A 17,825-nucleotide genomic window follows, 5' to 3' on the forward strand; every position below is an offset into this window, starting at 1 on the left:
TTTTTCTGTCAAACACCAGAGATTCTGCTAGAAACGATACCAGGTAAAGGGGGCCCCTCCAATCCCAGGTGTCCCTACAGAAGCAGCACAGGGAGCCCTCTAGCTACTTCAGGCAATCTTACACAGCTATCTCTTATAAACCTCCCCAACCCCTTCAGAATGGGAGCAAGCCACAAACGTATCTATTGTAGATTTCAATCACCAGACTTTCCTCAAAATGAAATTCACCTGCATTACTTCCAGATTTGCCTTTTTTTTTTTTTTAAAGAGACATTAACAATTCAGTGGTATTGGAACTTGGAGATAGAGGAATTGTAAGAAAAAGCAGGAAGAGGTAAACAAGGGTTTTTAAAACACATTTCCTTTTTTGGAGTGTTGTTGCTGGGTTTTTTGTGTTTTTTGTTTTTTTTGTTTTTTTTTTTGGTTTTTTGTTTGTGTTTGGTTAGGATTCCTTGTAAACATAACCTCGCCCCCCAGGCCCCCAAAAGAGTCAAAACAAAGATACAGATAACCATTTACCTTACAAATGTGCCTCTGATCTTTTAAGTGCACAGAACATTGTCATAGTCCTATGTTTAGTTCTTTACACGGAAGATGGTCACTCCCATTTCTAAGGGAGAGAGCCCAAAGTACCTGATCTTTTAATCATTTGCAAATATTTAGTGAGGCCCTAATTAATGGGTGCCCAAGCAACTCATTCTGGGACAAACTCCACAAGCAACTCCCACTGCCTGCTGGGGGCAGGCTCTTCTCAAGCGATTATTACTTTCCACGAAGCCCTACACAGTACTTACTAGCTTTGCCTACAATAAGCTCTGGTGGGAGCTGGGCACACTTCCTTGGCCTCCTTCATATTATTAGATATACAGGCCTTTCGTTCTCCACATACAGCCAAAAATGTAGTTTCAGTGATTACCACTTATTGCCTGAGTGTGGTCAACCTGTACCAGAGCACATCAAGGGCTTATTGGGGAGGGAAGTGGGTAGAGAATCAAGAATTTCTGAGATAACTTCAGATAACTTCAGAAGTTGTGCTTTATGAAAGGTGATTTCATGGGAGATGTCCCCCAGGATGAAAATGTCAATCATCATTTTTCTTAATCTTGCAATTCAGAATGCACACCCGTCTTAAAATCTTTACCTGCTTAGAAATACCACTGCATTGTCCTGAGTCCTATGCAAGTAAAATGTTGAACAGAAATTCAGATTAAAAAAATATAGGGGTGCCTGGGTGGCTCAGTGGGTTAAGCTCAGGTCATGATCCCAGAGTCATGGGTTGGAGTCCCGCATCGGGCTCTCTGCTCAGCAGGGAGCCTGCTTACCCCTCTCCCCCAATCCCCCCGCCTGCCTCTCTGCCTACTTGTAATCTCCGACTGTCAAATAAATAAAATCTTTAAAAAAGAAAAAAAAAATATATATATATATATATTTTTTTTTACCATAAAAGTAAAGAGATAAAGCAACAAAGCATTAGCAACACTTGCTGTCTTGACCTAGGTTAAGCTAATGTCAAATGTCCAGACTGTCCTTTTGGTTAAGAAGTTTCCAGAAAAACAAGGAAGGGAGTATGGTAGGAGGGGGGATCCTCAGTAACAACAGCTATGGGGCATTTATAATGATCTTACATGAATGGCAAGAAAGTCCGTTCCAACTGGTGCATCAGTATGTAACTTATTATACTACATTAACTTGGGAGTTTTTCAGAACACAAAAATGAACGTAAAAGGGGTTTGGTTTGGTTCTGCTGTCCCTGCACTGCCTCACAAAAACAATATAATCTTTTACTTGGTGAAAACAAGTCCTTAATTATGGGGAGAAGCCTCACTTTTGGAGACTTCTTTTTTCTCCTTTCAGCCAACCTTTCCTTAACCTTTCTCCCTCCAGCAACAGCAACTTCTCATTTCTAAAGAACTCTATATGCCCATTTGCTATTGCAGTTCTAACTCCATCATCAACTCTGTAAGAGGGACGCTGTTTACACAGAAACAAGAAAGACTGTATTTATTCCACAACTGTGTCAAAGGGCCTGAGTTTCAAGACCCGACAAAGATTCTTCATGTTGGAACAGGACATCTCAAGTCGGGGTTAGGGAGTGGGGGGACATGCATGATTTCTCACTCCATCCCTAAAGACTAAGACTGCTGCTGACTTTCAAACATTACTTCCACATTTTTCTAAGAAGGCCATAAAGGATGTCCATCAGGAATAAGCATGTACATGCAAATGCACCAAGAGACAGTGGAGAGAGAGATTCACCAGACATCAATCACGGGTCCTCCGATTCTGACACATACAAAGTACACAGCAGAGCTTATCCATCTGAAGTGTTTCCAACGTCAGCCTCCTAGATGTAATGTAATTATGGTACAAACATATCAGAATCAAAGGAACGCCTTCACTCTGAGGGCGGAAAGAGAGAAGAAATCAATAAAAATTTTTTTTTCCGTTTCTGTTGAATAGCTTACAAATGTAAAATCATAAAATGTTAACCCTCTCAAGTAGCATATTTTGTATCCTGGTGAAGGCATTTAGACTCTCAATGATTAGATACATATATATGCCAAATGCTTAAATGAAGTATGCATAAGATTTGCTTTAAAATAATGAGGTGTTAGGGAGGGTGGTGGGTACAGAAAAGACTGAGTTCATAATTGGGGTAACTGGGTAGGTATCCATTATACTTTCCTATTTTCATAAATCTTTCTATAACAGTATTTTTTAAAAAGATGTAGAAAAAGAATGTACTATGCACTAAAATATATTCGATAGCACTTCTGCTCTGAAAAGTGGAAATACCACTTTAAACACTAACGGAGATGCTGGTCCCACACCTGCCATATACTGTACTGTTGTTGGGAGACTAAAAGCCACTGTTTCTGACCAGCTGGGGAAAGATCCATGGCAGGGCTGTTTCCAAAACCCTTCCAAATTACAGCTACCCTGTATCCTGAACACGAGCGCGGAGAACAAATCTAACTGGAAAGTTAGTCATTCTGAGAGGAAACAAACAAAATAACAAGGGATTTGGGATAAGGCCTCACAAGGAGGACCCTAATCCAACACCACAGGCATCTTTGTCCGTTGTGGCAACCAGATAAAAGCTTCCAAGGTTACGAAGGCAAGAAGGGGTGGGGGGTGTCCCAAAGCGAACGCAGGCCCCCACCGGGTTCCGAACCGGCCGGTAGCAGCAGCGTCCAGCGGAGGCCGCCTCCTCGCTCCAGGACGCACTTGCAGCCCGGGAGCCTCGGAACCTGGCCGCGTGCGCCCCACCCCTGCTCCCACCGCGGCCCCACCTCACCCAGAAGGCAGAGCCCGACCAGTGGAGGTGGTAGGAGCCCCACCGGTGGCTCAGGGGCGCCCCCTGAAGTCCAGCGGCGTCGCGGCACCCTCGAAAAACGGAAAGCCGCCCTCTCCCACGGCTCTGACATTTTAACTTTGCCTGGTTCCAAAGGCTGCTCGCTGCACCCTCTCCAGAGGCACTTTTCCAAACCACAGCCCCTCTTCCCCGCGCCTCACACCATTGCCCCTTCCCTTTCCGACACCCTCAGGCTCCAAGGCGAGGGAATGTGCTATTTACCTCGCAGCGTGGGCACGAAAAGAAAATGTGGAAGATGAAAACTGTCCAAGACCCACGAAGGCGGCATCACTGGAGGTCCCATTTTGGATTTCAAGCTTCCTGAGACATCAGGAAAAAGAAAACCACGGCCAACCCACTGGCTGCATACCCGAGCTAAGGAGAACGCCAGACGTGAAATTAGAAATTCCTCTTATTTCACAAGGCTGCTCTCCTGCTGCCTCCCACTGCCCCCATTAAAAAGCATGACCCTTACAAAGCTCGACCCCACTGTGCACCTGAGCCCACTCAGCCGGCAAGCTCACGGCAAAGAAAAGTCCAGAAGGTGCAGATAGAGAACACAAATACTGAGCAACAGTCTTTTAAAGGAGAGAGGGCATTTCTTGAGGGGAAATGTCCACACCGCTCCCAGCCCCGTGGAGGCAGGATCCTAGTAGGCAAACCGCAGGCCTCGGGGTTAGGGTGGGCACACGTCCTCGCTAGCCATCCGAGCTGGGTTTCTGGGCAGTGGCAGGAGCTCCCTGCGGTTCCGGGGGCAGGAGGATGCGCAGGGAGGAAAAGGGGTGCCGTAGAAAAGACTGTGTTTTGCCTCTCTGCTCCTCGAGGCCACCCCTGTGCCTGCAAAAGGGACACTCGCTGCCACTCCCCAAGCAGGTCCCCCAGGGCAGCGAGAGTGCCCGCGCCCTGTTGCAGGGCGCACGATGTAGCTGGAGGACCCGCTGCACCAAAACCTTGCGCTCAGGCCGCTCGGGGACAAGCGGCTGTGACCAGAGAGACCAGAAACATCGGGGCACGTTCCTTTTTCCCTTCGTTCAGATAACCCCCACCTCTAGGTAACCAAGAGCTAATGGATGACAGGGCAGAGAAAACGGGGGGGGGGGGGGGTGTCTCTATCCTTAGGACGAGATTTTAAAAAAATTAAAAAGCGAATCGCCCCCCTTCTTCTCACCCGTTCCCCGGCTAGGGCAGAGGACGTGGCCTCCACCCCCGAGGAGGGGGCCGGAGAGACTCAAAGGAGCTCCGGGGTGCAGCTGTAGCGGGGTGGGGGGGGGACGCCTGCATGAGAGGCGAGGGAAGCGGCTGGCCTCTGCCCTGCGGGAGGGGAAAGGAAAGAGGGTCGGCCAGTGGAGGGCTGGAAGTGGAGGGTCGCAGAGCCGCACACCGCTACGTGCGGTGATTTATTATCGTCACCAATGGCCAATACTGTTCCCGTCTTAACCCGGCCAGAAAGGAGCGGGTCTAGGTCGGCCAGCAGCGAACAGCCTGCAAAGAGGCAAAGATGAAGGTAGGCAGGGTGCGCGAGACAGGAAAAAATTCGCCCCGGCGCGAAAAGCAACCCAGCAGCCGACCACCCCCGCCCCCCCCCCCCGCGCCCCTACAGGAGCAACCCCGCGGAGCAGAGTTGCGGGGTAAAGGGGCCGCGGGCCGGGGCTGGGGAAGCCACGGTCTCCCTAAACCGCCTGTTCCCAGCCCTCCCACCGCTCCGGGGCCCCGGCGCCGGTGAAGGCTGTCTTGCTCCAGCACTGAAGGGCAGCCCACGTCCCAGCCCCGAGCTGGGGTCGACCCTCGCCCCGGACACAAGAACGCAGGCTGCTCTCAACATTCCCAATCCTCCACGGTTAGCCTCCAGCTTCCATCCTCCTAACACCCTCCAAAGGGTCGGGAAGCAGCAAAGCAAGTCCCTCTCCTTCCGAGCTCCTTCAGTCCTCTCGGGGTGTGGGGCGCACCCTGGCCCCCCCCCAAACCCACAGAGGCATCCTCCCCTGGCCCCAGTCCCCTCAACGGCCCCAAAGCTCTAGCTCTCTCGAACGGTGACGGATCTGCAAAGCGAGCTTTTCTTCTTACTCGGGCTCCCCCAGACCCCCCCCCAAACCTGAGCGAGAGCAGACCCCTTACGGCCCCTGTCCCCTTTTCCCCGCCAGCTCCTGCTTCCACCATCACCAACCATCAGCCTCCCTAAACGCCGCGAGAAGCAGCGGAGCGGATCCCTCTCTCCTCCCCGTGTGCCCGGCCCCCCTTCACCCTCTCTGGGGTCCCCGGGACGGGCGCCCGAGCTCCGTGCCGTGGCGACAACTCCGCATCCCCCGCGCACGCCGGCCAGGGCCGGGTCCCCTCAGCGGCCGGCACTCACCGGGGAAGCACACGACATAATGGAGCACGGAACTGGTGATTTTCAGGAACAAAATCCACCAACACGGTTCCAGTAACCTCCGCATGTCCGAAAACGCACATCGAAAAGAGGAAGGCAGGGGGGTAAACTTGTTGAATAAGTTCTTGTCTCCGTGTGAGCCTCCGCTAAGCCCTGGCTCGTCCCCTGTTCGCCCGCTCTACGGGCCCCCCGCGCTCGGCGGCCCGAGTCCCCCTGGAATCCGGGAAGCCGCCGAGCGCCCCCCGGAAAAAATCTCAAAAAAGTGACCGGGAACGCGGAGCCACGCTGGGGACGATCCTCGGTGGAGATGGGCTGCTTTCCGTTCAAAAAAAGAGCAAGCCGAGCGAGCAGGGCGAGTAATCGGCGGGCGGCGACGATGCCCGGGGCCCGGGGCAGGCAGGGACCGCAGGCGGCGGCGGCGAGCAGCCGAAGATCCCCAACTTGAGTCGGCGGCGCAGCGCAGCCCGAGAGCCGGCGGGCGGCGGCGGGGCTGAGCGCGACGCGGCGTCTCCGGGCTTCAGGCAGGCAGCTCCTTCCAGGGCCCGGGGAAGGAAGGAGGCATGTTTGCGAGCGGGGAAGGGGAAGGGAGAGGCGGGGGGAGCGAAGAGCCCCCCAAAATAGAAACGGCCGGAGGAAACGCAGGAAAACACAAAGGATCTCACAGTGGCGCTGGGGCGAGGGCGCCTTCAGTCCATGCTCCTGAAAGTTGTGGCTCCAGCGCAGGCTGGGGAGGAACGAGGAGCGCGGGGCTGGAAACTGGCCATGCCTCCATACAGGAAGTAACATGTGAGCATGGATCCTGGCAGAGACTTTAAAGCCGGCGAGCGAGCGAGCAGGGGGCGCGCGGCGGCGGGCGCGGCGGCGCGCGAGGCGGCGCGCGGCGAGCACGGGGGCGCGCAGCCGGGGCTGCGGGCCACGAGAGCGCGCCTACCGCGCTCTTAAAGCAGCCGTGCTCTGCTCTCGCTTCAGAGGGGTCTCAAAGCCGGGTTCTCCTCGCGCGCCGCCCGCGACACTGCGGGCTCGGCTGAGGCAGTTTGGGGTCTGGGGACCGCTCCGGCCGGGTCCGGAGAGAGGAAGGAGGGTGGTTGCCTTCTTGAGCTGGCGAGTGTTTGCCAGATTCCAGTTCTTCGAGCTCTTAAAGACGCCGAGCTTTGCGCGGGCTTGACAAGAGGTCTCCCCTCCGTCCGCGTTGCTCGCAGATCCCGGGCCTGTGAGGAGGGGGGCTTGGTTCGGGTCTAAGGAGAGGAGGGGAACGGCCGGCTCCTTTCCTTTTTTGGATGAGGGGGTTTTCTGTTCGTCTCCAGCACTTGAGCAGAGCCGCAGCGGGGCGCGCCCTGCTCAGTCCCCGCTCGCGCCCCCAATCCGGCACATTCTCCCGCCTGGAAACAAAGCCGAGAGGCCTGTGCACTCGGGCTGCGTTGGGATTTTATTTATTTATTTATTTATTTTTCTTTGAGGCTTCCATTGGCCGAGTCGGCGGCTGGGGACGGGGTGGGTGGGGAGGGATATCGATCCTAGGCTAGCAAAATCCAGCCCTTCCGATCCCCACACCCTTTTTCCCCCTCGCCAAGATGGATCGGTGGCGGAGTTTTCCCAACTCGCAGCTCCGCGGGAGGAGGGAAGGTTCCCGCGCTCCGGCTGGGTGGTGGGGAGAGCGCAGGAAGTGTGCCTCTCACCCTTGGCTGGGTGAAAGCTGCGCCGCGGGGCAGGACCGATTTCCTGGCAGTTACCCGGGGAGCGGCTGCCTCTTTAGCAATCCGGGAGAGGCGTCCGGGGGAAATGGGAGGACTGGGCTTATCTGTAATGAGTTTTGTCCCTTGGCTCTCGGTGAGAAGATCTTTATCGCTTAGACTGCTAAGCGCCCTATTTTCTCTTCTTCCGCGGGTGCTAAAAGTCGGGGAGGCGGGCTTTTGATTAAACGTGTAATTAAGCCTAGGTAATTTGCCATTTGTAATTTTTGCCTAATTTTTTTGCCTCTGTTGAAAAGCCATTCTGACAAATGTTTTTAACGTGCCCCTGCTGTTTCATCCCACCACGCAGGGTCCCCCACCCACCCAAACATCCCAACCGGATGCTAGGTTTTCAAATAACGTACAGATGTTCCGAGATCCTCCTGCAAGATGTGATTAGGGAAGCAGTTTCACACCCACACTTCCAAAAGAAAAGCCTTTGAAAAGTTAAGTTTGGGATTACAAACTAATAAAAGCCAGGAAGTTCCTGGGGAGGGCCCGCGCTCTATCTTTAGCTGAACAGGGGTGAACACCCACCCTCAGTGTGGGTAATGAGTTTGTTTGCTTTGGAATTTGGTCCTTCCTGGTTTTGTTGGAACCCTGACTCCCCCATAAATGCTTGAGGGTCAGTTTTCTTGGGAGTGTTGTATTTAAGGGATATCCCTTTGTCAGTGGGCGCTCTGAGAGAGGTTAAAATGACCCTTGCGTGTCTGGCTACCTTACTGAAGAGTGAATGATAAAATCCGTGTAATTGGAATCAGAACAGAACACACCTGGGCACACCTCCCCAGGTGAGTTTCCTCCTTTGCAAAATGTACATAATAAAAACTGCCGGGGCGCCTGAGTGGCTCAGTGGGTTAAGCCGCTGCCTTCAGCTCAGGTCATGATCCCAGGTCCTGGGTTCGAGCCCCACATCCGGCTTACTGCTCAGCAGGGAGCCTGCTTCCTCCTCTCTCTCTGCCTGCCTCTCTGCTTACTTGTGATTTCTCTCTGTCAAATAAATAAATAAAATCTTAAAAAAAAAAAAAAACTGCCATTTGTGGAACGCCTGCTACTTACCCGGCACTGTGCTGAATTCTTTCCACAAAGTGTTCATTCAGCAAATTCATTGAGCGATGAACTGTGCAGGGCATAGTAGGAACACACCCATGAAGAAAAAAGGCAAGGCCTGTAACCTTTGTGAAGCTTACCTTCCGTAGTGGAGGATACATTCTCTCACAGAATCCTTACAAGAGTTCTGCCAGCGGTCGGGATTATTTTTCCTCTTTTATCGACAAAGAAACAGGCTCTGAGGAGTAAAATAATGGATCCCCAGCTTGTGAGTAGTAGAGCTGGGATTCTGAGACCTGTCTGCCTCCACAGCTTTGCAAAGAGGAAGAAATGATGAGACACTGAAATGTGAGTGGCTTAGGAGTGGGGGAAAGTTCACATGGGTTTGGAGAGTAAATTACCACTACCCTTAATAGGATGCCCCACACTAAAAATTAATATTGAATTAGATCTAGGCTGGTGACTGTCCTAGGGCCCTAGGGTGGAGTTTTGCAAACTGTTTTTGAAGGCACCTCCCACAACCCAGGCCTTACCAGGCCTCTTAATAAAAGGAAGTTTAAATGAATACCAAACTGGATACCTTTTCATTCATTCTGCGACCAATTACAGAACAGCTCATACATACCAGACACTGTATCAAGTGTTGGCAGCACAGAATGACCAGGCAGTGAAACTGACAATGCACCCATCGGATGATTACAACCCACCACCCTGCCAGGAGACATGGCAGGGGGTACACAATATGGTAAGCACCCCAGGAGAGTTGGTGTGAGGGATCCTGGGAGTGCCAAAGGAGGGAAGAGATACCCTCATGAGAAGATAAGGCTGCAAAGAGAAAGGGCCGGTATTGGTAATAAGTTACCCCCCAAATGTGGCAGCTTCAAACCGTACACGTTTATTATCTCACAGCTCTGTAGGTCTAAAGCCTGGGTGTGGTGTAACTATGTCTTCTGCTGAGGGTCTCCCTAGACTGAAATCAAGGTGTCTGTCAGTCATTTTCATCTGCAGCTCAGGGTCCTCCTCACAGCTCTTTCAGATTATTGACAGAACTCAGTTCTTTGTAATTGGAGGACAGAGATCCCTATTGTGTTTCTGGTTGTTGGCCAGAGGTAGATCTCAGCTAGAGCTGGTCTTCAGGTCCAAGCCACGCAGCCCTCTCACAAAATGGCTGCACACTTCTGCCAACAGAGAATCTCCCTACAGGCAGCTGTGTGGGAGTTTTGGGAGTGACCACCCAACACTTTGGGCATAAAATATAACCTAATGAAGGGAGTAACTATCCCATCACATTTGTGGTCTAACCCACTCTCAGAGGTGGGGATTATACACCAGGAGGTAGGAATCTTGGGGACCATCTTAGGGTTCTGCCTACCATAGTGCCGGTGGTCTATTTTGAGTATAGACTGATAGTTACAGGTGAACGGTCTCAAGCCAGTCTAGTCTGATGGGATTAACATCTGTTTGACCACAGGTGACTTAACCACTTCGTGCCTCAGTTTCCTCGTTCATAAAGAGAGAGTAATAACTGCACCTACTTCTAAACTGAGGAAATTAAAAGGAGTTAAAAAAAAAAAAAGTGAAGTACTTGGAGCAGTGTGGAGCACCTAATAAGCATTTAATAAATGTAAGCTATTACTGTTCTCTGCTCAAGAAGCTGATGCAAGAGAGGGTGAATATGTTACTTTCTGCCTGCTCAACTTCCATGTCTTTTCTTCCAGTTTTCCTTTGTACTAATCTCTATGGATGGTCTTGGTCCTTCTTCCTCCAGTGATACCCTGTCCCTTTCTACCTCACTGGTTCAGCATTGACACATGTCCCAGCCTTGACCATTTGGAGCATCTCAGACTCCTGGCCAGATTGGGTTAGTAACAGCCACATGTTTCCACTTGGTCCAGTGAACGTCAGACTTCCTCCTGGGTTTGCCAAGTTGGATGACCTTAAGCCTCAACAAGAAAGCAGGGCTCTACTTGGGAAAAGTCTGTTTGAGAATGAAGCTGATACCCAGAGGAAAACAGAGTGGAGAGAGGGAGACCAACAGACCTCTGATTTAACTACTTGAGTCCTTGAATTAAGTCCTACTGGAAGCCAGACCAAAGCCCCAAACTTTTCAGTTACTTAGGCTGGTAAATTCCTTTTATTCCTTGTGCCTCTTTGAGTTGGATTTTTATTAAAATGAAACTAAAAACTTGAAACCCGAAACTGATCGCAAAAGATCAGTAAAATACCCACACTTAAAAAAAAGAAAAAAGAAGCAGGAGCTCTTAGAAGTAAGTGATTTTTTTAGTCAAGGTGATTGAAATAGTAAACAAAAGACTCAGCTCTACTGTATCAATCATTTACAAATCACTGTAACAAATCACTGGAAAATGTAGTAACTTAAAACAACCACCTTATTTATTTTTTATTTTTTACTCTTGATTTTGTAGGCCAACAATCTGTGCTCTGCCAGGCAATACTTGTTCTAGTCATGTCTGAGGTCTTTCATGCAGCTCTCGCAGGAGCCTCGACTGGGTCTGCCTGGTCCTGCCTGCTCCAAGATGGTCTCACTCACTTGCCGGGCAATTAGTGCTGTTGGCTGGGGCACCTCGGTACTCATCCACTGACAATTCCAGCAGCCAGTCTCAGACTTATTCACAAAATGGTCTCAGGCTAGTAGGAATGAAAGTGGAGGCTATAAAATGTCTTGATATCTAGCCTCACCAGTGGCATCACATCATTTCCATTGCATATTATTGGTCAAAGGAAGTCTAAAAGTCCCAGTTCAGTGAGAGGGAGGAACAGACTCTGGTTCTTATGGGTAGGAGCAGCAAACTCTCCTTGCAAATGGGGTATGAAAACAAGGATTAGAGGATTGGTGATCTTTGTAAACAATTTATCTACTCTTAAAACTAGATGATGTATATAGGTGGAATTGTGTCCCCCTTGCCCCCCACCCTGCAAAAAGAAATGTTGAAGTCCTAACCCTTAGTACCTAATTCTTAGAACCTCAGAGTATGACGGGACTTGGAAACAGGGTCTCTACAGAGGTAAGTGAAAATGAGGTCATTAGAGTTGGCCCTAATCCAATAAACCGGTGTCCTTATGAAAAGCAGAAATGCGGACACAGACACAGACAAGTACAGAGAGAACACAATGTGCAAACATATGGGAACTAGATGGCCATGTGACTAAAGTGACACATTTATAAGCCAAGAAATGCCAAGGATTGATGACAAACACCAGAAGCTGGGAAAGAGCAGGGAAGACTTTCCCTACATGTTTCAGGGGGAACATGACTCAGGCAACATTTTGATTGTGGTCTTCTAGCATCCAGAACTGTGCAACAATAATTACCTGCCGTTTTAACCTCCCCAGTTGATAGTACTTTGTTAAAGCAGCTCTAGGACACTGCACAGAGGCCATTAACCTTTTCCCCTTCAATTGTTTTCATGAGTAGACAAACCATACTTGTGACTGTGTGTTCAACCTCACAAGTGAAGCCTTGCAAAACGATAACAACAGAAAACCTCTTCTAGTCATTCTGACCTCAACTTTGGGGGTAATGTTTATTTTAGGGTAAAAGAAATACAGACGGCAAAATAGGTTTATTCGTAAAAAATGTAAAAAAAAAAAAATCTCAAAGACCTCTAATAATGATACTTGTCATTACACAATGCCCTATATTTAGCAGACTAAAGAGAATAAACAAGTAGTGACACTATTTTAACAGACTATTTAAAAGTAGGATTAAGGGGTGCCTGGGTGGCTTAGTGGGTTAAGTGTCTGCCTTTGGCTCAGGTCATGATCCCGGGGTCCTGGAATCGAGCCCCACATCAGGCTCTCTGCTCAGTGGGGAGTCTGTTCTCCCTCTGCCTCTGCCATTCCCCTTCATTCTTTCTCTGTTTCTCTCTCACAAATAAAGAAATAAAATCTTATAAAATAATAGAAATAAAAGTAGGATTAAATACTACTGGCAAAAATGACTGATAACGGTGTTTTGGTAACAAGTAAGAGAAGCACCAAACAAACCAACTGGAACAAAAAAAAGGAAGTTATTGTTATATTTCACTGGTGGGAAGTTTAAGGCTTTGGGTAAATCTGTATCCAGGTTCTCCAATGATGGCTCCAAATTACCTCCAGAGCTCTGATGACTCTATTCACCTTTCCTTTGACTTTCTTGTCTGGCTCATGGGGATACCTGGTTTCAAAGAGAGATATTTCCCAATGCTCATATTGATTCCCCAAAATATATTTTGATTGCCCTTGCTTAGGCCTTATATATACTCTGCCTAAACTGGGGTTATAGACTTGACAAACGTGATGGTAGAGGCAAGGCTTACTTTTGATTTTTCACACATTAGAAGAATAAGGAATAGAAGAAGAATAGATAGCAAAAAAGTAGCTATAATCTCATTTAAGCCTTGATAACAGTCTTCTAAGGCGGGAACTATTACAATTCCTATTTTAAAGAAGTAAAAACCAAGACATCAAAAGGTTGGATAATTTGAACTGAGGCTACCAAGGACTGCAAAGTAAGGCGGGTTCAGTCACTGGAGGACCCTAGGCTCAGAAAGTAAGTCTTAAAGGCTAGTTACCGGACCTAAATGCTAAACTCAAAGCCAAAGTAACATGATTCACAAACATTGTAGGCCCAGAATAATCAGAGATGGTGATAACAATTCATGAACAAGAATCTTCATCCCAGTATTTCCAGTTAAAAATTAGAAAAAACGTGAATTTTCAACTAAAGGAGATCAATTAAATAATTATATACCTATCTAGTAGAATATTATACTCTATTTAAAATGATGCTTTTTGGGGCACCTGGGTGGCTCAGTGGGTTAAGCCTCTGCCTTGAACCTAAGCCTCAAGATCAGGTCATGATCTTGGGGTCCTGGAAAAAAGCCCCATGTCGGGCTCTCTGCTCAGCAGGGAGCCTGCTTCCCCTCCCCACCCCTACCCCCGCCTGCCTCTCTGCCTACTTGTGATCTCTCGCTCTGTCAAATAAATAAAATAAAATCTTTAAATAAATAAATAAATAAAATGATGCTTTTGAAAGTGAACGTGTTAAAACCCAAAATTGTTTTCACAGACAGAGTATTTTCCACAATTGCAGAAAATAAGGGAACTTCAAGTAAATATGAAATATATGAAACCAATGGATTTAAGTTTTCTGTTTAGGATTTTGTTAGTGAAGGAGGATCTTAAATTTTTCTGAAGGGGCTCTTTTTTCCACATCTACGATGTTTTGGCAACCTAACCCCCTAAAAATGCAAACAACAAAAAATGAAGGAAGGAAGGAAGGAAGGAAAGAAAGAAGGAGAAGGGAAAGAAAGAAAGAGAGAGAAAGAAAGGAAGAAAGAAGGAAAGAAAATTCACCTGCAAAATATTCCTTGATAATACTAAATGCTGGGAAAAATGCAGTGAAGTGGGTACTGATAGGCTGACAGTGAAATTCAATTTGGTATAAATGTCCTGAAAAAATATTAGTCAATATGTATCATGAACTTCAAAAATATTTACATCTCTTGGCCCCAGAAATTTAACTTTCAATACTCTCTTAAAACATAGATAACAGGAGCACCTGGCTGGCTCCATTGAAAGAGCATGTAACTCTTGATCTTGGGGGTGGTGAGTTCGTGCCCCACGGTGGGTGTAGAGATTCCTAGAAAATAAATAAATAAACTTTTAAAACAGAGATAACCAGTATCAACTGTACTTGAATTAAAAAACAGAATAAATAAAGTATAATACCTAATTAATGAATAAATAATAAAATAATAAAGACATATTCATGAAGAATTATGGGAAAGTGTTGTCCATTGCTAGGGAAAAATAGTTTATTTAAAAAGAGAGAGAGAGAGAGAGAGAAGCACGTTAGCAAGATGGCAGAGGAGTATGAGATCTAAATTTTGTCTGGTCCCAGGATTTCAGCTAGGTAGTTATCAGACCATTCTGAACACCTATGACCTCAAGAGGAGAGCAAACTCTGTGAACTGAAAAGTGACCACTTCCTCGAAGGTAGGACATATGAAGTGAATCTGAGGCAATATTTTGGAAGATAGAGAGCGGTGGGGTGGGGGGGCCAGGTAGAGCCTCTACCAGGTAGACCTCTACCAGGTAGAAGTAGAGCAGTGGAGCACAAAATCAGAACTTTTAGAAGTCTCCTCTGCTGAGAAACATCTCTCCAGTGGCTGAGCGGGGGTCGGGGGTTGGAGGAACAGGGGGGTAGAACCCTCGCAGGGACACTGTGGTCTCAGGACCCGCGGGGATACAAAAAGACTTGGGGTATCTGAGTGTGGCAGAATTCCCAGGTACCGGAGCAGGGAAGCTGACTACAGAGACAGAACCGTGGTGGAGGGCTCTCAGCTCGGGTTACCTTAAACTGTGATCCGAGGTACAGTGGAGCCACTGCTCTTTGAGCAGGGACCCAATAAGTGGCAGATCTGGGGAGATCCCCTCCTTCATCCTTTAGGAGGAGCAGCATGAAGGGTGCTGCAGGAATCTGCTGGGTTTGGAGACTCCAAACGGGGCCGTGCTCCAGAGATAGAAATGCTCGGTCACAGGCCAGGTGAGCAGAGCGCAGCCAGAGACCAGGGAGACAGGAGGGATTGACTGCTTTTCTCTGAGGGAGCACTGAGAAGTGAGGCCCTGAGCTCTCAGCTCCTCCAGAGCAGGAGATTGGGAGGTCGCCATCTTCATTCTTCTCCTCCAAAGCTCTACAGAAAGTGTTCAGGGAACAAAAGCTCCCAAGAGCAAACCCAAGCAGATTACCTAGCCTGGCTCCTGGCAAGGACAGCGCAATTCCGCCTCAGGCAAAGACATTGGAGAATCACTGCCACAGGCCCCTCCCCTAGAAGACAAGCAAGAACATCCAGCCAAGACCAAGTTTACCCATCAATGAGAATCGCAGTACTCCAGTACTATGGGAATACACAACCTAGAATTCGTGGCTTTTTTCCCACCATTTTTTAGTCTGAAAAAGGTAACGTTTTAAGTTTTCTTTAGTTTTCCTTCTTCTATTTGTTTTTCTTCCTTTTGAATTTTTCTTCTTTTCTTTTTCAACCTTGTTATCAATTCCTTTTATAAATTTTTTTTCAATTTTCATTTTTATAGTCATAGTCCATCCCATCATTGTATTTACCCTTATTTTTGTATATATGTAAGTTTTTCTTTCATTAAAATTTTGGGAGGCAGTTTCTTCTAACAGAACAAAATACAACCAAAATCTAGTGTGGGGCTCTGTTAAATTCACCAGCCTGATCATATTCTACCCCCTCCTCCACCCGCCAGTTTTGGGTCTCTTCTGATTTGTTTAGGATATGTTTTTCTGGGGTCGTTGTTACCGTTTTAGCATTTTGTTCTCTCATTCATCTATTCTTCTCTGGACAAAATGACAGAATGGAAAAACTCATCTCAAACAAACAAAACAAACAAAAACAGAAAAGAGACAGTACCAATGTCCCAGCACCTAATCAACATGGACATTAGTAAGATGTTGGAACTAGAGTTCAGAATGATGATTATAAAGATACTAGCTGGGCTTGAAAAAGGCATAGAAGATACTAGAGAATCCCTTTCTGGAGAAATAAAATCTCACTAAGTTGAAATAAAAAAGGCTGTTAATGAGGTGAAATAAAAAAATGGAGACTCTACAAAATACCATCAACTTTTTTCAAAGAAATGGAACAAATAAACCCAAAATTTATATGGAACCAGAAAAGACCCCAAATAGCCAGAAAAATGTTGAAAAAGAAAACCAAAGTTGGTGGCATCACAATTCCAGACTTCAAGCTCTATTACAAAGCTGTCACCATCAAGACAGTATGGTACTGGCACAAAAACAGATACCTAGATCAATGGAACAGAATAGAGAGCCCAGAAATACACTCTCAATTCTATGGTCAACTAATCTTTGACAAAGCAGGAAAGAATATCTAATGGAAAAAAGACAGTTTCTTCAGCAAATGGTGTTGGGAAAATTGGACAGCCACGTGCAGAGGAAAGAAACTGGACTGTTTCCTTAAACCACACACAAAAATAGACTCAAAATGGATGAAAGACCTCAATGTGACACAGGACTCCATCAAAATCCTTGAGGAGAACACAGGCAGCAACCTCTTTGACCTCAGCCGCAGCAAGTTCTTCCTAGAAACATCGCCAAAAACAAGGGAAGCAAGGGCAAAAATGAACTATTGGGACTTCATCAAGATCAAAACCTTCTGCACAGCAAAGGAAACAGTCAACAAAACCAAAAGACAACTGAGGGAATGGGAGAAGATATTCGCAAATGACCTATCAGATAAAGGGCTAGTAGCCAAAATCTAGAAAGACCTTATCAAACTCAACACCCAAAGAACAAATAATCCAATCAAGAAATGGGCAGAAGACATGAAAAGACATTTCTGCAAAAAAGACATCCAGATGGCCAAAAGGCACATGAAAAAGTGCTCCACATCACTTGGCATCAGGGAAATACAAATTAAGACCACAATGTGATACCATCTCACACCAGTCAGAATGGCTAAAATTAACAAGTCAGGAAATGACAGATGTTGGTGAGGATACATAGAAAGGGGAACCCTCCTACACTGTTGGTGGGAATGCAAGCTGATGCAGCCACTCTGGAAAACAGTATAGAGGTTCCTCAAAAAGTTGAAAATAGAGCTACCCTATGATCCAACAATTGCACTACTGGGTATTTACCCCAAAATTAGAAATGTAGTGATCCAAAGGGCACACACACCCCAATGTTTATAGCAGCAATGTCCACAATAGCCAAACTATGGAAAGAGCCTAGATGTCCATCAACAGATGAATGGATAAAAAAGATAGGGTATGTATATACAATGGAATATTATGCAGCCATCAAAAAACAAAATCTTGCCATTTGCAATGACATGGGTGGATCTAGAAAGTATCATGCTAAGTGAAATAAGTCAGTCAGAGAAAGATGATTATCATCTGATCTCACTGATATGTGGAATTTGAGGAACAAGGCAGAAGATCATAAGGGACAAGAGGAAAAAACAAAATAGGATGAAACCAGAGAGAGGAGACAGGGAGGGAGACAAACCATAACAGACTCTTTTTTTTTTTTTTAAGATTTTATTTATTTATTTGACAGAGAGAGATCACAAGTAAGCAGAGAGGAAGGCAGAGAGAAAGAGAGGAGGAAGCAGGCTCCCCACTGAGCAGAGAACCCGATGCGGGGCTCGATCCCAAGACCCTGAGATCACGACCTGAGCTGAAGGCAGAGGTTTTAACCCACTGAGCCACCGAGGCACCCCCCATAACAGACTCTTAATCTCAGGAAACAAACTGAGATTTGCTGTAGTGGAGG

The 17,825-nt window shown here is 47.2% G+C and overlaps 1 protein-coding gene across 4 annotated transcripts in view; it reads right to left on the reverse strand.

Annotated features, from left to right (window-relative positions):
- PTPRG (protein tyrosine phosphatase receptor type G) overlaps positions 1–6,554 on the reverse strand; it is a 707,992-nt gene extending 701,438 nt beyond the window's left edge. The window contains exon 1 of one of the 4 annotated variants that reach the window (XM_047690530.1): positions 5,706–6,547. In XM_047690530.1, the coding sequence (XP_047546486.1) occupies positions 5,706–5,790 (85 nt within the window). In that variant the 5' untranslated portion in view covers positions 5,791–6,547. Of the gene's footprint in view, positions 1–5,705 lie in introns of all 4 variants that reach the window. The other 3 variants (XM_047690520.1, XM_047690539.1, XM_047690559.1) reach the window with 3 other exon arrangements.
- Positions 6,555–17,825: the final 11,271 nt, after the last annotated feature.

The sequence above is a fragment of the Lutra lutra genome, chromosome 1, assembly GCF_902655055.1.
Source record: "Lutra lutra chromosome 1, mLutLut1.2, whole genome shotgun sequence".
Taxonomy (NCBI): domain Eukaryota; kingdom Metazoa; phylum Chordata; class Mammalia; order Carnivora; family Mustelidae; genus Lutra; species Lutra lutra.